Consider the following 22,539-nt stretch of genomic DNA (forward strand, 5'->3'; position numbering starts at 1 on the left):
GGTTGGTTCAAATTCCTTTGCTTACCATTATTAGAACTGTAGCCCTCCTCTTATATTTACTTTGCCTGTGAATAGTAAAGTGTTAGTTTTCTATACTTTTTTTCACTTTTGCTTTTTTATATTATTTCAGATAGCATCATTATTTCCCATGTATGTTGTGGGATACATTGAACCAAGCAAATTTCGGAAGATCGTTTTTATGAACATGGTAACATTTTTAATATATATAAGTCAAATATTAAGATAGGTTCTCAGAGTTTATAAAATTGAAGTGATTCTGTTTTGTAGGGTACCTCCTCTTTGGTAAGATTTAATACATATGGTATTGGTGATATCCAGAAGGAAAACTGGAAATGTATATTATAGATGTAATATTATAACAGATTATACTTTCAACTAGACTGTAGCTGTGTTTTATTCTCTAGAACTTTTATGTTTATGTTTTACTTATTATTATTACTACTTTTAAAACTACCTTTTCTTTTTCAGACATGAGATTTTTAGCATTTTGCCTGAATATGACACTCTAACTGAAATTTTATATTCTTGCAATTTTGTTTTTGGCTTAGGTCCCAAACATACCTTCCTTAAAAACATAAAAAGTTAGTAAAGCTTCATAAATAATAGAAGTCCTGAAGTCTAACAAAAATACGATTAGTAAAACTGGTATTTATAACTAAGTCTTTCTTGTTATATTACTCCATTGATAAAACAATAGAAATCATAGACTTATTTTTCATTGTTCCAAGTAGCAGATGGAGAAAAAGTTAAATTCTTCCAGATAGAATTTATGGTCTTGAATTTTAATACTTAGAATCTAGCAGTGACTTGAAATTCTATTATCATTTGGCCAAGAGTCATTCATCTTTATGCAAATAAATTTGCATTAGAAATGGCTATATACCTACAAAATATGCATTGTGCCAAGATATGTAATAACCATAAAATGCATTTTTTTCATTTTTTTCAGATTTCAGTTACCCTTAGTTTCATATTGATGTTTGGAAATTCAATGTACTTATCTTCTTATTATTCTTCATCTTTGTTAATAACATGGGTAAGTGTTTAGTTCATAAAGTCGGGTTTTTTTAACCTACCAAATAGCATGTCTTCCTGTCTAAAACAGGTATAAGAGAATAAATAGGCCCTTTCCTGATTATCACTCAACATGACAAAATTCTTCCCAAGCAAAGCTTTTTATCTATCTTATCCTTGAAAAATATTATAGTAGGAAGTTTTTCTTTTTAAGACAGTACCCAATATTTAAAAATGATCATAAAGTAATAAGACTTACTTTAATCATATCCCATTTTATGATAAAAATGACTTCTTTTCTCCTAAGTCACTTGAGGAGGTTAAGTACTCATTGCAGTGACACTGCCATTGCCCAGAACATTTTTGGAACTCTTCTGAGTTTCCTTCACAGACTGTGGCACGTTCTTTAGTATGTCTTGCCTTTCAAGAGTGGATTTGATTTTTGGAAATGACCAAAATTTTGAGAATATTTTGTGTGACTGAGCTGGGTAATACAGATCTTGCTCAAACGATGGTGTAACAGTAAAGTCATAAGACTGATTATTTTGCACCTATAACTAAATTATTTCTGAAGGCAGTTTAGAAAGTGTAGTTCCAAACTACTTTGAGCAATGGCAAAATAATTAGAATAAGTGTGCAGTCTCCTCACGGGAACTACATGGAATGACACTCTTTTGGATGTGTGTTTGGAAGGGTGGTTTAGTAAATCAGTTCTGTTACATTGTAGTTATACTTCTGATACCTATAAGCCAGAACCTAGAATATTCTCCTCTACCTCCCGTCTCCACACTGATCAGAAATGATACCAACTACAGTAATGCCAAAATCTAGCACTTTTCCATGTATGGTGCAGTGATTTAATCTTTTAGGATTGCCCTTATGTTTTAACATTTTTGCTTTCCATATCCTTTTCCCCTCATAGTAATCCCTTTTCTTTCTCTCCCAGAAAAAATGCTCTTTCTTTCCAACATTTTGTCAAACTATTTCACCATTACAGAGTAGAGGACTCCTAATAGTGTGCTCGTCTACCTCTTTTAATGAAAACTTTTTTATTTTGAAATATAGTACAGATAAAACTGCATAAAGCAATTGTTTTGTGTGCTGACTTAGTGCTGGCTAATACTGATGAGTACAATGTCCCCTCCGTGTCTGCAGGGATTGATTCCAGGACACCCCCAACCCCTGTGAATACTAAAATCTGCAGATGTTCAAGTTTGTTGTGTAAAATGGTGTGTTATTTGCATATAATCTATGCACATCTTCCTATGTACTTTAAATCATCTCTAGATTACTTATAACATCTAATGCAATATAAATACTATGCAAATAGTTGTATACTGTATTGTTTTTTCATTTGTATTTTTTAAACTGCTGTATTATTATTATTTCAAGTATTTTCTATCTGCTGTTGGTTGAATCTGCAGCAACTGGAACCCATGGATGTGGAGGGCTGACTGTGTTATGTATTATGTGGCAAACATTCTTTTTTTTTTTTTTTTTTTTTTTTTTTTTTTTTTTTTTTTTTTTTTTTTGAGACGGAGTCTCGCTCTGTCGCCCAGGCTGGAGTGCAGTGGCGCAATCTCGGCTCACTGCAAGCTCTGCCTCCCGGGTTCACGCCATTCTCCTGCCTCAGCCTCCTGAGTAGCTGGGACTACAGGCGCCCGCCACCGCGCCCGGCTAATTTTTTGTATTTTTAGTAGAGACGGGGTTTCACCGTGGTCTCGATCTCCTGACCTCGTGATCCGCCCGCCTCGGCCTCCCAAAGTGCTGGGATTACAGGCTTGAGCCACCGCGCCCGGCCGGCAAACATTCTTAAACTACCATTATATCGAAATTATAACTTTCTAAACGAGTGTAGAAGCCCTCCATGTGACCTGTCCCAAAGCACTCCCTTGTACTGCCCTGAAACAATAATGACTGTCTTGACTGCTATGATAGTAACTTTCCAGCATTCCTTTATAGTTTCATCACTTAAGTTTCTCTTTTTAGCTACAAGTTTCCTGCATATCTGCCTGGTTTTATCCTCATGAAATTTATTTATTGAGGAACTGGAGTCATAGAACATGTGGAGGATTTCATGGTCCAGATTTTGCTTTTTGAGTTCTTGTGGTGTAGCTAAGTGTGTTCCTTTGTCTCATGCTATAGCTTAATATATTAGAAATTGGATCGGAAACTTGGATTGCTTCAGGCTTGATCACTTTGGCAAGTCTATAGTATTGTTCTTTCATTAAAAGGCACATAATGTCTCTCTTTATGGTACTAGCCTTCAGTGCCTTATGCTGGATCTGTTAATTCATTAGAGATTGCAAAGTGGCCACATTCTAATCCATCATCTAACGTTCATTTAGGAAAAGTAAAGTAAGTGTTGATTTACCTCTTTATTTGCAAGTTTTAAAAATAATGAATTGTCTCCCTGTCATCTTCCAAATGTGGGCTCTTTGGGCTGGGTATGTGTGTGTTTAGGTTTCATTAGGAACATAGGGATTTAAACATTTTTGATGTATTTCAAGTTAATTGAAATTAATATCTTTACTCATTCTCAGATTGTTTCTTTGTTGACCAGGGGAGCCTCTTTAGGTTTCTCCTAAGTTCTCTGACATGACACTGGTGGTCTGATAACATACTTGTGTCATGTATGACAAGTTTTTCCAGGTTTCTCTTGTGTACTGCCCAAAACCTGGAGGAAGCCATTCCTGCAAGGCACCCTCCTTGCCTTTATTGGGGAAATGATGTTTTAAGACCGCAGTCTGGAACCCAAGGTTGCTCATTGCTACTGCGTAGGTCATTGTTTCTAGGCCTTATTAGTGGGCAGAGCTAGGAAATATTATAGGTTGCAGGCTCTCTCTCTTTCTTAAAAAATCTACCATGAAAATATGTGTGTGTGCATGCATTTATGGTAAACTAGCTCACAAGTTCTGATGGGTATTTCCAAATCAAATTCAAGAATATAGGGTTTTACTTAACTCTTTCTATCCTGTATTTGTTTTTTTGTTTCTCTTGGGTCTCAAGAAGCCAGAGGATGATAGAATATCATATATCCATTTGCCTTCTCCCAAAGTGTGTGCATGAGAATTGCTATACTGCACCACGCACATGATTATGAGAAATAAAGACATTTTGCATATCCTTCTTTCATTCTCTTCACCCATTTTTTTTTTTTTTTTTACTAATTCTGTATCTATATTGTCAGAACATAGAGTATTGCGTACTGTACTTTCTGCCTTATCAACCTTATTTCATGTTTTTATGTGAATAAATATGCATTTATTTATCACCAGTCTTTATGTCATTATCTCCTAGTTATCTTGGTTATTTTAGTCTTGTTCTACAAGAGAATTCCTTCAATTCTGATGTGTTTGTCACGGTTTGTTTTGTCGCCTTTTACTTGAAAGTGAAGTTGGCTCTATGTAAAATTCTTGTCTCTTTTATTTTTACTTTTTCTTTCTTTTCTTCTTTTTTTTTTTTTTTTTTTTTTTTTTTTTGAGATGGAGTTTTGCTCTTGTTGCCCAGGCTGGAGTGCAATGGTGCAATCTTGGCTCATTGCAACCTCCAACTCCTGGGTTCAAGAGATTCTCTTGCCTCAGCCTCCCAAGTAGCTGGGATTACAGGCGCCTGCCACCATGCCCAGCTAATTTTTGTATTTTTAGTAGAGATGGAGTGTCCCCATGTTGGCCAGGCTGGTCTCGAACTCCTGACCTCAGGTGATCTGCCCGCCTCTGCCTCCCAAGTGCTGGGATTACAGGTGTGAGCCACCACGCCTGGCTGTCTCTTTTATGTTTTGCTTTGAGTACTTGTTTTACTTCTGTCCAAAAGGGTTGCTATTAAAAGTGTTATAAGTTTTGATAGGTTATAAACGTATCACTTTCTCTTGAATACTTTTTATCTTATTTCTACTTTATTTCTGAAAGTTTCTTCTCTTCACCTTTTATAGCTCTTAAGGCATTATGTTCATTTCCTCATATTCCTTCTAGTTTTTTATGTCTGAAATTATTTTTGTTTTATTTCAAATTATTTGATTTCTGTCAGCTCATTTCTTAGTTTTTCTAACTTTGATTTGTGTCATTCTTTCACATATTTTAGTATTTTTAAATGTCTTATTTTAAATGGCTCATTTTGAAATGTAAGTTTTGTTTAATTGTTCAGTCTTTCATCCTTAAGTAACTGTGTTAGCTACAGGATTTTGCAGAGAAGCCCTTTATTAGGTTAAAGAAGTTCCCTTATGTTCAGCTTGCTGAGTTTTTTCAAAAATGAATTTTGAAGATATGATATAATCATATAGTTTCTCTTTTCTGTTTTGTTAATGTGCTGCATTATATTGGTTGATTTTCAAATGTTATAGCATCTTTGCATTCCTTGAATAGACCTCACTTTGGTCATGCTGTTTTATTATTTTTTGTTGGATACAGCTTTCTAAAATTGTACTTATGATTTTGCACCTAAGTTCGTGACAATAATTGGTTCATAGTTTTCTTGTGACATCTTTGCCTTTTTTGGTATCATGGCAATGCTGGCCTCATAAAATGAGTTATGAAGTGTTCCCTCTTCTCCAGTTTTCTGAAGAATTTGTGTAAAATCATTATGATTTCTTCCCTAAATATTTGGTAGAATTTACCAGTGAAACCATCTAGGACTTTCTTTGTAGGAATGTTTTTAACTACAAGTTCCATTTCATTAATAAGGTACAAGGCTATTCGTGTTATCCATTTCCTCTTGAGTGAACTTTTTAAATTTTATTTATTATGTCAAATTTATTGACAAAGGCATAATATTTTATTTCTTTTATGTATCTATAGTATCTGTAGTGATAGTTCCTCTTTCATTCCTGGTATTAGATGTTTGTGCTCTATTTTTTTTCTGATCAGTCTGGTTAGAGGTATATCAATTTTATTAATTTTCTCAAGGAACCAGCTTTTGTTTTCATTGATTTGCTGTACTGTTTTTGTTTTCTGTTTCATTGATTTCTACTCGATCTTTATTACCTCATTTCTTTTGCTTACTTTGGGTTTTGCTCTCATTTTTTTCTAGTCTTTTTTTTTTAAGGTATAAAGCAAGGTCATTGACTTGAGACCTTTCTTGTTTTTTGTTTTTTGTTTTTAAACACAGGTGTTTAGTGCTATAAACTTTTCTCAAAGTACTGCTTTATCAGCATCCCACAGATTTTGATAAAGTGCATTTTAAAATTTAGTTCATGTTATTGTCATACATTTTACTTAAACATGTGATATAGAAATCTCAATAAATTTTTGTTTTTATTTAAACAGTAAATTACCTTTTGAAAGTATTTGAAATTTTTTAAATGTTATATCTTTACCCTGTAGTTACCATTTTCGGTGCCTTTTACTTGTGTACAGCCAGATTGACCTACTGTGTTCCTGCTGTCTGAAAGACCTCCTTTAACATTTCCTTTAGTGCAGATCACCTGGTCATGAAGTCTTTATTTTGCCTTCATTTTTGAAAGGTATGTTTCCTGGGTGTAGAATTGCAGGTTAACAGCAATTTTCTCTTAAGAATTTAAAAGATGCTGCTTGACTTGTCTTGTTGTTTGCATTTTTTTCTTGTGAAATCTGTTGACATCCCTACGCTTTCATCTGTAAATAATATGTTACTTCTCTAGCTATTCTTAGCTAGAGATAAGATTTTCTCTTTACCACTGATTTTGAGCAGTTTGTTTATATAATGTGCCTTACTATAGCTTTCTTTATGTTTCTTGTATTTGGGATTAATTGAAATTCTTAGATCTTTAGGTTTACAATTTTTATCAAATTTGGAAAAATTTTGGCCATTATTTCTTCAAATATTTTTCTGCCTCCCCACCTCACTTTCATTTAGGGACTCTCATTACATGCATATTGGGCTGCTTGAAATTGTTCAGTGGTTCATGGAGCCTATGTTTATTTTTGTTCTTTATTTAATTTTGGATAGTTACTATTGCTGTGTCTTCAAGAGTTCACTAGTTGTTTTTCTGCAGTATCTAACCTGTTGTTAATCACATCCAGTGTATTTCTCTTTTAAGTCATTGTAGTTTTCATATCTGAAAGTTCATTTTGGATCTTTGAAGTATTTTTGTGTCTCTAGTTAATATGTTCTCTCTCTGTTACCACTTGTTCACCATGTGTAATACAGTTATACTAACTGCCTCAGTGCCTCCACCTGCTAATTCTGTCATCTGTGTCAGTTTCAATTAATTGTTACTTCTCCTCATATCGGGGTTGTGTTTTCTTAAGTGTTTGCATGCTTGGCAATGTTTACTTTGATGCCAGGCTTTGTGACTTTTACCTTGTTAGCTGCTGGATTATTTTCTTATTCCTATAGATATTCTTGAGCTTTTTTCTGTGATGCAGTTAAACCACTTGAACATAGGCTGATCTTTTAAGATTTGTTAGCTGGAATTAAAGTAGTGGTTAGTTTATGGCTAATATTGCTGCTCTCTGAAGCAAACTCTTCTGTGTAGACTACCTGATGTGCCCTTTGGCTGCACTATTTTATATTCCCACCAACAGTGCATAAGCATTCCAATTTTTCTACATTTTTGCCAAGACTTGTTACTTCTGGTTTAGTTTTGGTTTGTTTTGTTTTATAATGGCCATCCTAACAGGTTTGAGGTGGTATCTCATTGTGGTTTTGATTTATATTTCCCTGATGATAAGCGATGTTGAACATCATTTTAAATACCTGTTGGACATTTGTATGTATTCTTTGGGGAAATGTTTATTCAAGTCCTTCACTCATTGTTAATAGAAATATTTGTGTGTGTGTGTGTGTGTGTGTGTGTGTGTGTGTTTTGCTATATTCATCAGAGATACTGGCCTGTAGTTTTCTTGTAGTATCTTTTTCTGGATTTGGTATCAGAGTAATGCTGGCCTCATAAAATGTGTATAGAAGTGTTCTCTTCAGTTTTTTGGAAGAGCTGGGGAAGGATTGGTGTGAATTCTTATTTAAATGTTTCATAGAATTCTCCAGTGAAGCCATCTGGTTCGAGGTTTTCCTATGTTGAGACAATTTTTATTACTGATTTAATCTCCGTGTTAGTTATAGGTCTGTTGAGATTTTTTTTGTGTTTTCATGATTTACTCTTGGTAGGTTGTATGTTTCTAGAAATTTATTTCTTATAAGTTATCTAATTTGTTGGCATATAATTGTTCATAGTTGTCTCTATAGTCTATTTTGCTTGGTATTTTAGTTTTTTAGGGTGAGAAAGTAAATGTGGTTCCTGTTATACAAACTTGGACAGAAGCAGAAGTTTCATTCTGATTGATTTTAGTTACTTTGGGTGAAACATTACCATGTTTCAATGAGGAAGATATATATATATATATATATATATATACACACACATATATATATATATACACACATATATATATACACACATATATATATACACATACATATATATACACACATATATATACATATATATACACACATATATATACATATATATACACACACATATATACATATATATACACACACTATATATACATATATATACACACACATATATACATATATATACACACACATATATACACATATATGTATATATAAAATTATACTCAGAAAATACTTCCCAGTATTCCTTCCAGCACATTCTCTCCACCTTCCTTTTCACCCTGTTACTGCTTATTCCCTGTATGTAAGAAATCTCATTAGTTTTCTGGTTGACCCATTTAGTTGGGCTTTTTTGAGTACTAATAACTGTTACATGTGTATTTTTATATCTCCTCTTCTTATATTAAAGATAGTCTTTTGCCTTTTTTTTTCATTTAACAACCTATCCTGAATAGCAGTTCATAGAGATTTTCCTCATTCTTTCTGGTAGTTTCCTAGTGTTCTACTGTGGATTTACTGTAATTCAGTCACTCTCCCATGTCTGGGCATTTAGGTTGTTGCCTAACTTTTGCATTTACAAATAATGTTGCAATGAATAATCTGATACATTTGTATTTTCCTATTGGAAGTTTAGTAATCCTGGCTCACTTTGGGAATTTCTACACCAACTAAATGATACAAAATTGGAATCCAAGTCTAAATAATACGCAAGTCCGAGAATTCAGTTTCTCATGAGAGCACAGTTTTCACCCCAAACTTGGGAATAAACAAATAACCCATCAACTTGTAGAGATGATAGGTGAAGTATTCTTAGTCACTGTGTGTCTTAGTCAGTTTGGGCTGTTATAACAAAAGTACCACAGACAGGATGGCTTAAACAACAGGAGTTTATTTCTCACAGTTCTGGAGGCTGAGCAGTTCAAAAATCAAGGTGCCAGCTGATTTGGTTTTTGGTGAAAGCCCTTTTTGTGGTTTGCAGACAGAAGCCTTTTTGCTGTGTCCTCACATGGTAGAGAGAGACATCAACTCTCTAGTCTTTTGTAATACGGGCACACTAATCCCATTCATGAGGGTTTCACCCTCATGACTCAGTTACTTCCCAGAGGCCCACCCTCCAAACACCATTACACTGGGGATTAAAGATTCAGTCTGTGAATTTGAGGTGGACACAAATACTCAGTCCATAGCACTGCAGGTATAGTTTTGAGGACTTCCTAGCTTTATGTATTAGTCTCAATTCCAACTTCTTACCTTGCATAGACCCAAGGCCTCTTCTGCTGCCCTCCCCTTACAATACAAGCCTATAGTTGTAATCTTATTCTACAGGCCTTTATAAAGACTGCCAGGGGTGGTGGTTCTCTGCTGATTAATACTGTATTTTTAAAAAATAATATTTTTTTCTAGCATCGGAGAAGTTCCTTCTCTTTCACATGAGTATACATTTTTTAAACATGTTTAAATATTTTATTTGGCAGTTTGGAGAGGAAGGATTTTCATGTTAGTTTAGTTCACTAATGTTGCTGGATAACTCACATACAGACTTGCATGGATGCTCTCATCTGCTCACATACCATTTACCTTCGTAGAGGAATTATCCTGCAGAAAATGGCCAGGTTGTCTAAGTGAGGAAATAACTTGATTCAAGAGGCAGCTTTTTGACACATAAACCATTTAACTCTCACCTCAAGGAAATTTGCCAAAATTTGTCCAAAATTTGAAAAATCAACAGTTAAGGAGGAAAATGGCTGGTGATAGCTGAGATGGAACAGGGTGGCTATATAATTTTTGAAATGTACCATTTATACAAAATATAAATGTTAATTGTATTGAATTGTTTCATTTTCCTTTATGTGCATTTTAGGCAATAATTCTAAAGAGAAATGAAATTCAAAAATTGGGAGTATCTAAACTCAACTTTTGGGTAAGATTCAATGTTTTTAATGCAGCTTATTTAAATTCTACTTTTTATTTCTATAAACTGAACACAGTTAATATGCTTTAAAATGCTAATGACTTATAGTTAATAAATAGCTACTGTCTTAAAAATAGCTACTATCTAAGGTAGATAGATATGTAAGGAAATAGTCCTTAGCAAGGACTAGAAATCATTTTCAAGAAGTTAGCTCACGTATTTCACAGCTAACTTTCAGGCCACTCTTCCTTTATGTTTCATTCTGCTATATCCATACAGCCTTGCTTTTTAAAATTTGTTTGTCTTGAGTTTCTCTCTTTAGCTTCAGTTAAACTTCCCTTCAACATAACTCAAGTTTGTAGTTTCTTTCCAGCCTTCTCCTTTTCTTTCCTCTGCATCTATCCATCATCTGCCTGTCTTTCCTTCTGCTTCCAACTTTAGACTCTATTACTTTTGTCCTTTTAACATTTTCCTTACGGTCTCCCAGCCCCTTCTAATTTGAACTCAGCCACTACCTAATTTTTGTTTGGCTTCTTCCCAAATATGCAGATGGATGGCCAATATTACCTCCATGGTTTCCTAGTAAAGTAAGTTATTAGGCAGGTAGTGCAACTCCTAAATTCTCTTAATATGAGACAGACAATATTCTTTTTCTCTGGTCTGTGATGTACTTCTGTTAAAAAATAAACCCTGGGCCACACACAGTGGTTCACGCCTGTAATCACAGCACTTTGGGAGGCCAACGTGGACACAGAGCTTCAGCCCAGGAGTTTGAGACCAGCCTGGGCAACATGGCAAAACCTCGTCTCTCCAAAAAATAGAAAAATGAGCCTGTGATCCCAACTACTCAGGAGGCTGAGGTGGGAGGATCGCTTGAGCCCAGGAAGGCTATAGTGGGCCATGATTACCCCATTGCACTCCACCCTGGGTGACAGAAGAAATGAACTGTATGTTTACATGTTATATATTGAGAGGATAAGTCTGGAAATGTTACAAGTTGAGGAGGTAGGTTCCTACCCACAATACAAGAGAACAAAATAGAAGGAGTTGCTATTTTCTCCTTGTTGGAGGCATTCTCCCATCCTTTATGGTGAAAATGTAGAAAGATTTGTCCACTAAGTTGTTGAATGAATGACATGATGCTTTTTTTGTCTTTTTATTATTCTTTGTTGGTTCTACCAATTTGACTCTTTACCCAGGCCACCTGTCCTTAGGCATGCAGCCTTTGTAGAAATTCACATGTCGACATTACACTTGTAATATATAATTCTTTCACTTCAGAAAAATTGAGCAATTTAATAACTCAAAAGAAGGTCAGAATTTCAGTTGCAAACTGTTGAAAAAATGACAATAAATAGAAGAGTGTCCATAAACATCAAAAAAAATTCTGCCAAGGCTGCACTCAAAGGAAAATTTACTGTCTTCATTTTCAACAACATTTTCAGTAGTAGACTGGAAAGAACATGAATTGACTAAGTTTTAAATTCAAGAATATCAAAGAAACAAAAAATCTAAGAAGGGAAAAGTTGAGATTTAACCAAATGTTCAGCTTACATGTTTTTTAAGCCTCCCTAGGTATTATTTTCTGTTTTTAGCTCTGTATGTCTTTGGGAAAAATAACTATTTATTACACACAACCTGAACACGGTATTTTTAGATCTAAGTGATTCATTTTAGAGTTTAACATCAATAGAAGCAAATTCACTGTTTAATGGGAGACTCCAATTTTTGGTGACAAAGTAATTACTGAATTGAGCTCATGCTGAAATTTACAAAGGGGAACTTTGTGTGTGCCATGAGGCATGAGAATCATTACAAGAAGGGAAATGGAACCTCCAAGATAATCTAAAGCTCAGTACTAAGGCCAGATAAGGATAGTATGAGAAATGATATTCTTACTCATGAGCGTAGATTCAAAATTTCACCTAGATTAAAAACATTCCTTACACACAAAAGTATAGAAGATTAGTAACTCAAGAACAGCCATATATTTGATAAAGATAATCCACTTGTGATAAATCTGGCTTATTCTAGGAATCCAAAGATTTTTCTGGAAAATCCAGAAATGTAAATTATCACACTAACAGATTAAAAGAGAAAAATATCTTATGATCATCCCATTAGATGCAGAAAATAAAATTGATGAAATTGAACACCCATTTATAATGAAAACATTTAACACAATATAAATAACAGTTTTCTCAACCCAGTAAAATTCTTCAGCAGTCATTAGTCTTACCGATAATAAGGTATTTAGAGTGTCCTGTTTAAAATCAATATAAAGATAAATGTGCTTTTTCACATTTTATTAAAGGTCCAAACTAGCCTAGTAATGCAAGAAAAGTAAATAATAGGAAAAGGAAAGAAACAGAAAGAAGCAAAATTTATTATAGTATCAATATTTACCTAGAAAGAATAAAATAATTGACAGACAAATTATTAGAAATTAGAAGAATTCAATACCATGGCTAGATAATAAGTTTAATATTAAAAAATCAATTGCATTTCTATTCTTTGGCAACACACAGAAAACATATTTTTTAAAAATATGCCTTATGTATTAGGAAGAAAAATGCATAGGATCTGAATGAATCTAACAAAATACATACAGTATTTGTATGGGGAAATTTATTTTAAAATTTCTAAGATATAAATAGAAAAATAAAACACATTTATATGTATGAATATTCATGTAATGCAGTTCCCCCCAGTTGATGTTCAGATTCAAAGCAATTTCAGCAAGATTGTCTTGCAGGTCACTTTTCACTAAATGATGCTGGAATAGTCTATCTATATAAGAAAAACCATATGTTATACACAAATATCAGTCCCAGGCCTAGCCGTTTTGAATGTTCCTAAGCTGGATGTCTTGTTGACATGTCTTTATAAATTTATAATGCTCCAGGCTTTTCTTGATTTTCCTTGTGCTAGCCTTGGAATCAGCCATTTTTCCAAGGAGCCCTGGTTCCTTTTAGAGGAGAATGGTATTTGGAAATCAAGACCTGAGTGGTATGTGCACTCATTACTACCAGTGTGTCCTTGTTTCTAGGGCCTTTCACTGCACGTGTGCGCGCACGTGTGTGTGTATGAAATCATGATTTCATAACTGTAGCTCCAATCCCAGCCCAATGCTATAGAAAGGCAGACTAGTTAGGTACCTCAGAACTCACAGAAAAACACCACAGCCTGCCATCTCCTGAAACTCCATCCAGTGGCAGAAGACACTCAGAAAGAGGGTCCAGGGAAATGCTCTCCATGCTGTGGGTCTGGTATCTACTGTTCCCTCCAGGGAGGCTGCCCATGCAGGTAGCAGCAGCAGGGATCTAACAGGTGCCCTGCTAGGACTAGGCAGCCCAGGAAAGAGCCCTCTGCTCTTTGCCGACCACCTACCCCACAATCCTGGTGTCTCTCACCCTCCACCTCATGGCAACAGGACATGGGAAGTACATTCTTCCTACATTGGCAGCATGATTTGGGGCTGAGACAGAGCACCAGGGCACCAGATGAATCAAGCTGACCAGAATAGCACTAGCACTGCAAAGGCTCTGAAAACTAAACTGTCATTGTAACTATAGCACACAAAAGTAGGCCAAGGCTTGCATGATAAATCTAAAAACAAAGTGACTGTCTGCTGAAATAGAAATTTAAAATAGGATCCACAGTCTCTAACATAATATAAAAAATGGACACAATAGAAAAACCACTCATCATAGCAAGAATGAAGAAAATAACAACTTGAATGAGAAAAGACAGTCAACAGATGTCAACACTGAGATGAATAGGATGTGGGGATTATTTGACAAGGGTTTTAAAGCAGTCATCATAAAAACACTTCAATGAGCAGTTTTAAATACTCTGGAAGCAAATGAAAAGGCTATAAAAGCTCACCACAGAATTGTCTTTTTTTTTTTTTTTTAAGAAAGAACAACTTGGTGATTATAGAACTGAAAAATACAATAACTGAAATTAAAATTTAATAAATGGACTTGGTAGTGGAGTGAATATTACAGAGGAAGCAATCAGTGCTCTTGAAGATAGAACAATAGAAATCTCCCAATCTAAATTGAGAGAAAATCACAGGAAAAAGGACAGAGCCTCCGGGACCTATGGTGTAGTAACAAAAGATCTAATATTTGTATCATCAAAATTTCAGAAGCAATGGAAAAAGAGAGTGCGGCTGAATAGTATTTTAAGAAGTAATTGCTAAAACTCCCCAAATTTGGTGAAAGACACACCTGCAGAGTGAAGATACTGAGCGATTCCCAAGTAAGACAAACCCAGAGAAATCCATGCCAAGATACATTATAAGTTAACTTTTAAAACGAAAAGAAAAAAATCTTGAAAGCAGGTATGGAGAAATGACACATCACCTACAGGGCAAAATTGAGCTGAATTGTAGCCAACTTCTCATGTGAAACTAAGGAGGCCAGAAGGTTGTGGCAGAACATTTGTCAACATGAATTACATATCCAGTGGATGTTTCCTTTAGGAATGAAGGGGAAATAGACATTCTCTAATCAATGAAAATTAAGATAATTTGTGGCTAGCAGAGAACCTTAAAGAATGGTTAATTGAAGTTCTTCTGTAAGGTTTGTGGAAGACTAGATGGTTGTAGATACGTGGTTTTATTTCTGAGTTTTCTATTCTCTTCCATTGGTCTATGTGCCTGTTTTTATACCAGTACCATGCTGTTTTGGTTACTGTAGCCTTGTAATATAGTTTGAAGTCAGGTAGCCTGAGGCCTCCAGCTTTGTTCTTTTTGCTTAGGATTGTCTTGGCTATATGAGCTCTTCTTTGATAGCATGGAATCAACCCAAATGTCCATGAATGATAGACTGGATAAAGAAAATGTGATACATATATACCATGGAATATTATGCAGTCATAAAAAGAAATGAGATCATGTCCTCGGCAGGTACATGGATGGAGCTGGAAGCCATTATTCTCAGCAAACTAATGTAGGAACAGAAAACCAAACACTACATGTTCTCACTTATAAGTGGGAGCTGAACAGTGAGAACACATGGACACAGGGAGGGGAACAACACACACTGGGGCTTGTCAGGGCAGGGTAGGGGAAGGGAAAGCATCAGGAAAAATAGCTAATGAATGCTGGGCTTAATACCTAGGTAATGGGTTGATAGGTGCAGGAAACCACCATGGCACAAGTTTACCTATGTAACAAACATGCATATCCTGCACATGTACCCCTGAACTTAAAATTTTAAAAGTTCTGAAAACAAAAAGGAAATGCAAGAAGGAATCCTAGAATGTAGGGAAGAAATATAAAACAGCAAAATAGATATACAGAGGGGTAGATATAATAGACTATTCTTCTCATGAGTATTTCCTTTCGTGTACTTTTTTTGCTTTCTTTTGTTATTCTTTATTTAGATTTTTAAGTCAAAGATTTAATTCACTTATTTTCACTCTTTCATTTTTATTGATAAAGCTTTTGAGGCCATGAATTTGCTTCTTATCCTTGCTTTAAATGTCTTCCTTAGTTTCCATATGGAAACGGTATTTGCCTGCCATGCTGCTGCCATCATTCTATTTTTCACCTTTCTGAATCTGTTTTTGTTTGTCTTCCCTGTGTAGCATAAATTGAGTCTGTCTTTGCTTTGTGAGATAATGTGAAAACCTTTGTTGTAAGTTTTATGTGTATTTGACTATATTTGCTTTGTTTCTGTATATGATTCTCTTTTATTTTAAACTTTTTGAATTTAGGAAGGTTACTATTATTTCAATTGTTGCATATTTGAAACTTTTTTTTATAATGTCTATACTTGAATGACAGATTGGCTAGATATAAAATCCTTGGTTCTCACTTTTTAAAGTTTTTTAAAAATGCGTCTACATCATTGCTTTGGTTTGTATGTTTCTTTTAGCAAGTCTGATGCTAGCCAAATTCTTCTGTCCCTTATAAATTATGTGACTTTTGTGCCTGGAGGTTCTGAGGAATTTTTCTTCATTTCTTATAGTTCTACTGAAAGATGTCTTGAGTTAGTTTACCATACTAGATTAATTTTTTCCAGTACCCCCTGGATCCTTTCCAAATGCCGATTCAGGTCTTCTTTTATTTCTGGAAAGTTTTCTTGGATTATAATTTAAACACTAGTTTTGATTCATTGTTGCGGTTTTCTTTTTCAGGCACTCCAGTTATAAGTATGTGCCTTTCTTCCATTTCTACCACTTTCTCTGATACTTCTCACTTCTTTCTCTGGTATCATTTTCATTCTTCATCATTGTTTTAGTGCCTTTACTTCAATTCCTTCATTAACTTATTTGAATTTTTCTTTTTATCATCTTGTGATTCAGTTTTTATTTTTTTATAGTATTCTCCTTTTCTTCCATTCACTTTCTATGTCTAATAAACTCTTTATTTCTTTCTGCTTTTTTCCCCATTTCTGTTCTTGGTTTTTGAATTTCTTGTTTAAATTGCTTTTTTAATATTTCTGGATGCTCGTTTGAGGATATTTAGCTCAACTTTTAATTCTGCATAATTTTCTTCTGCTTTGTGAGATTTTATCATTCAGTGGTGTGGATTTCATTAGCTGAAATATTTGACTTTCATGTTTGTTATCTTCTTAAAGAAGCTTTGGATATTTATATAGGCATTTTTTCATCTATTATTTTGTGTTTTCTAGTCCAAGTGCAAACCTCTTCTGAAAATGTAGCATAGTGTGATATTTTTCAATGAATAACTTTTTTCTTTTTTTGTGCATGATGGCAGTAGTGATGGATAGTCTTTTGGTTTGGGTTCTCATTTTTCCTGCTGGATACTTTTTCCTTCTTACACTCCCCTTTTTATCCTCCTTTCTTTCCAGAAATGATGCCTTTCTAACATCAGTGTTTTTGTCCCTACTCACTCTTAGGCCCTGCTCTGTACTCCCATTTACCAATCTCCCAGAGATCTTTTTACACATAGGATGGACTTTTCTCTTTCTTGGGTTATTTTATTTCCAATTTTGACCCATCTTTCCTTTTCTTCTTTATCCTTTCATGGGTCTCCCCTCATTCTCTGCAAAGGCTTAGGTCAGGGACTTGAGGTATAACTCTATATATTCGTTGCCTCCTTTTCAATTCATAGGTAATTTGAAGTTTTTTGCCATGTATGTGGTTGTATTGCTCTACTTCTTGGTTGATATATGCAGAGATTTGAATTTAGGCTGCTGTAACTTTCCCCAGGCTAACCAGAAGTACACAATTGTTCCCTTTTTAATCAAGGCTAATCAAAAAATAAACAACAACAACACAGAAGCCTCATTGCCGTTCTAGCTCATATTCCTCTTTCTTAAAGGAAAGCTTAAGTTTTCACATTTCAAACTTATTTCTTGAAGATGGGCTCATATATTTCCACAGGAGTGGTAGAAGAACTTTTAAGGTAGTGTTTTAAAAATTGAATTTTCAGCTGAGAAATAATATTTAGAAACAAACACATAAACACTCCCTTTTCTTAACAGAAATCAAAAGGAAGTAACCTTTTAAAACTTCCTTTAGATTGGCTGGGCGCAGTGGCTCACGCCTGTAATCCCAGCACTTTGGGAGGCCGGGGCAGGTGGATCACGAGGTCAGGAGATCGGGACCATCCTGGCTAACACGGTGAAAACCCGTCTCTACTAAAAATACAAAAAATTAGCTGGGCGTGGTGGTGGGAGCCTGTAGTCCCAGCTACTCAGGAGGCTGAGGCAAGAGAAAGGCATGAACTCGGGAGGCCGAGCTTGCTGTGAGCAGAGATCGCGCCACTGCACTCTGGCCTGGGGGACAGAGTGAGACTCCATCTCAAAAAAAAAAAAAAAAAAAAAACTTCCTTTAGATTTAGGATATGTATAAGCAGCCACTTTTCCGATGCACACGGGGTTTTTTCTTTGTTCAAATCCCCCCTTCCTCTGTCTCTGTACGGGGAGCTGTTTTCTTCTTCCTTCTTTCTTTCTTGCCTGTTAACCTTTCACTCCTTAAGACAAAAAAAAAAAAAAAAAAAAAAAAGATTTAGGACATGTAGAATTCTAGTGTTGCTATATATTTTATACCAGTGTCATCAGTTTTAATTCTTTGCTTTTAAACAAGATTTTCTAAAGGAACTTTTTAAAAAAACTTCATCATTTATACCTCACATAATTAAAATTTTTCTATGTCATTTATAGATATAATTGAATACTTTAGCTGGGTGATTTGTAGTTTTAAATACTGGACTTCTGTATTATTTTCTAGCTAATTCAAGGTAGTGCCTGGTGGTGTGGAACAATCATTTTGAAATTTCTGACATCTAAAATCTTAGGCGTTTCAGACCACGTAAGTACTTTTCAGTTAAAACATAAAAGTTCTTATAAATATGTAGCTGAATGAAAACTTTGAAACCATCTATTCCTATATCTTCATTTTACAGAGGTTAAGTGCCTTCTTCAAGGTCTCTAGACGAGTTATTGGCAGAGTCAATAATAAAGTCTTGCCGTTCAGTGATCTTTGCAACCCACTAAAAAGAAAGAATATTCGTGAATGCTGACTTGCCCTTTTAGGAAAAAATACTAATAGTTTGTTAAGTAGTTATTTGTTTATATTTCGGTTAAAATACAAATAATTAGTTGTTTATTTACATCAGAAGTTATCCATTTATTGCAGATGTTAACATATGGGAGGCTGTCCTTAGCTTTGAAAATATAGAACTCTTAAAATCTCAGTATTGTTTTGTTTATTTATAACTATGGACTGAAATCAATGTATGATTTGATGTTTTAAGGCCTTTCTTGCTATATAAAAAGAGAATGTTAAAAAATGTTGATTTGTTCATTTTCTAGGAAATACACGCAGAGCATTTATCCTCATGTAGTATTGCTGTTTGTTAGTGTTTTAAAGAGTAGCCCTTTTCAAGGCCTAAGTCCCTGCTTAACTAACTGGTTTAGGGAATAGAAAACAATGCATGAATCTACTTTTTATTTCTAGCACTTTCTGTTTAGAAATAAGCATACATGAGTATATCATACAATAATCAATTTTGAAATTTACCTCATTTAATGCTATCCAATTAGGGCCCTGTTTGATGCTGAAATTATGTACTTTGGCAAGGGATTATAGTATTACTTCTCTAAAAGGTCAAATGCTATCTCTATGCAATATAACTGCAACATGTTTATATTAAATAAAATTTCTAAATGTAAGCATTTGCCATTTATTGCTAGTTTTGCATGGTGGTTTATTAGTTTATTTGTTGCTGCTGTTCTTTGGCATGTCTGACACATTTCCCCATTCTCCTTTCCTTTTTATTGTTTTTAACTTTATATGTCTTACGATAAACTTTATTTAGACTTTCTAAGTTATTTATCTGTTAAGTTTGTTCATGATTATGGTTCTTGCCTTACTTCACACTTACTCCACATTGACCCCCAGCTCTTTACAAATCTAAATCTTTTTTTTTTTTGAAACACAGTCTCATGCTGTCACCCAGGCTGGAGTGCAGTGGCCAATCTCGGGTCACAGCAACCTCCATCAACTGGGCTCAAGCGATTCTCGTGCCTCAGCTTCCTGAGTAGCTGAGATTATAGGCACGTGCCACCACATCTGGCTAATTTTTGTATTATTAGTAGAGATGGGGTTCCAGCATGTTGGCCAGCCTGGTTTCAAACTCCTGACCTCAAGTGATCCACCTGCCTTGGCCTCCCAAAGTGCTGGGATTACAGGTGTGAACCACCATGCCTGCCCTACAAATTAAAAAAAAAAAATACAAACACACTTCCTTGGTAGTCCTGAGTGACTTCCTTTATGTGACAGTTATGAGGAAGACTTGAAATTATAGTGGTTTGGTTAAATTACTGTTAGTCACCAGGCCTATTCTAAATTAGAAAACTAAAGTGCAACTCTAAATTATCCTTGAGTACTGGTAGATTAGGAAAAATAATTGAATGAAAACCACTCATAATCATCAAACTTGTTATAAAATAATTTCTGTCACTATAAAATAATTTGAATTAAGGGTTTACTTGCCAAATATTTTCCTTTTTCTGGCCTTCTGAGGATACTGTGGAAAAATAATTGTCTCACCAAGAGCAGGTTGTAAATAATCAGTAGAAAAATAGAAGTTCTGCATTGGGTTTGGTTGTTGGTATCTATTTTTAGCCTTGGAGATCAAATAGCTAAGTCAAAGATCAAAGTGGTATGTATAATTGTTGTAATTCTTATGAGGATCAGGTCTCATATTCAATGGTTTGAATATATGTCTGTAAAACATAAAGAAGTACCAAATATTGTAATCAGTCTGTGAGGCTTTGTGAAAATAACAGTGCACAGAAAGCTTACAACCTACAATGTATGTTGAAAGAGGTTAAGTAAAATAGTTTTTCATGATAAATTGTCTTATTATAAAATGTAATTAACTACATGGTGGTTTCTTCTCAGCAGATATTGATTTTAGCTCACTCTTTATCATCTTCTCTTTATTTTTTCTGACTTCTTTCTACTTTTCATTTTTCCTGATATTTCTCTTTATTTTCAGTTATCTTGAGAAGTCAGCACATGGTATATTTGGTTCACTGTAGTTTTTTGTTTTCTTAGAGGGATGTCTAAATACATTGGATTTATCTGCTCTATAAACTTTGTTATTCTTACACCAATAAAGTATTACTGGCTATGGGCTATAATCATTTGTGTAATTTTAATTCATTTTACTTTATTTTCTCCCAGATTCGCTTGAGTGATCTTATAGCAGCCAGAATCTTAAGGTATACAGATTTTGATACTTTAATATACACCTGTGCTCCCGAATTTGACTTCATGGAAAAAGCGGTATGAATGTTTCTTTTTCCCTTCTCTACTAATATGAGTTTTTGCTCTAGTTTTTTTTTAAATCTGAAATTCAAAATTTTTGCTCAGAAACAGTCAACTGATTTTATATTTTTTTACTGTAACTTTTGCTAATCTACCTTCCTCACTTGTTTTTTGTCTGTTAAAAAAAAAAAAGATAGCCTCTATCTTATAGAGTTATTGATGATGGTTAAATGAGATAATCTGAGAAGAGTGTTCAACATACTGTATGACATAATAATTACTATTATTACAAATCAATTACTTTTAATAATCTAGGTCACTTGGAAATATGGGACATTCAGGAAAAAGTCTAAATTCTTGTTTCTGTTTTTAAGAAATTCAGTTTTATTACAGTTAACACCCCAAATATAATAACATTTTTAAAAAGGTATTACCAAGAAAAGTATGCTACTGATGAGTTTTAATGAACATATAAAAATTCATTTTAAATTATACAAATGCCAGGTATTATTCTTTTTAAAAAGTTCATGTTATAAAGCTTTAAAATATAGGCTGGGAATGGTGGTTCATCCCTGTAATCCCAGCACTTAGGGATGCCGAGGTGGGTAGATCACTTGAGGTCAGGAGTTTGAGACTAGCCTGGCCAACATGGTGGTAACTCCATCTCTACTAAAAATACAAAAATTAACCAGGCATGTTGGTGCATGCCTGTAGTCCCAGCCTGAGTAGGAGGCTGAGATAGAATTGCTTGAACCCTGGAGGCGGAGATTGCAGTGAGCTGAGATCGCCCCAATGCACTCCAGCCTGGGTGACAGAGTGAGACTCTGTATCAAAAAAAAGAGAAAAAAGAAAAAAGAAAAAAAAAATGGCCTCTTTGTAGAATCATGGAACACAAGATCAGGAAGGGCTCTTAGAGACCAAGCCGTATAGTTCTTTCATTTGCAGATAAAAAGAAAAGCTTAAAAGATTTGCCTAAAGCACACACAAGCCAAGATCAGGACATGGATGCTAATGGATTCTAAAACTCTCAATCCAGGGCTCTTTCCTCTATTTGTAGCTTAATTTTCTTCATAGAACATAACAAAGTTGCTACTGGATTGATTATTCCTTGTGTAATCATTATGAATTCTGAATTAGTGGTAAATAATAAAATTTTACATTCTTCTCTTATCCATCCAACCAGTCATCCATTCATTCAAAAACTATTATTGACCACTAGTTATCCATGAGGCAGTTTGCTATAGCACAACAGAGGAAAATGAACTGGTTTCTTGCTTTTAAGAAATGTATAATTTAGTTACATGGTAAATTACTCCTCACAATAACAGGTCATCAGAATTAGTTAGCCAATGTTATTTCTGTACTTATTCATAGTTTTAGTCATTAACTTTGGTTAGCTTTTTTCTTGTTAGCTCTAGTTTCACTATTGAAAATAATAGAGCTGTGTAGTACAGAAAGTTACAACGTAGGACCCAGGGATCGGTAAACACACATTTTAA

General features: G+C 34.5%; 1 protein-coding gene across 2 annotated transcripts in view; it reads left to right on the forward strand.

The window, feature by feature from the left end:
- Positions 1-22,539, forward strand: part of DPY19L2 (dpy-19 like 2) — a 125,380-nt gene that overhangs the window by 46,932 nt on the left and 55,909 nt on the right. For both annotated transcript variants that reach the window (XM_055293438.2, XM_055293439.2), the window contains exons 11-15: positions 131-208; positions 971-1,057; positions 10,232-10,291; positions 18,494-18,574; positions 20,957-21,058. In XM_055293438.2, coding sequence (XP_055149413.1) covers positions 131-208; positions 971-1,057; positions 10,232-10,291; positions 18,494-18,574; positions 20,957-21,058 — 408 coding nt within the window. The remainder of the gene's footprint in view (positions 1-130; positions 209-970; positions 1,058-10,231; positions 10,292-18,493; positions 18,575-20,956; positions 21,059-22,539) is intronic.

Source organism: Symphalangus syndactylus, chromosome 9, assembly GCF_028878055.3.
Source record: "Symphalangus syndactylus isolate Jambi chromosome 9, NHGRI_mSymSyn1-v2.1_pri, whole genome shotgun sequence".
Lineage (NCBI taxonomy): Eukaryota > Metazoa > Chordata > Mammalia > Primates > Hylobatidae > Symphalangus > Symphalangus syndactylus.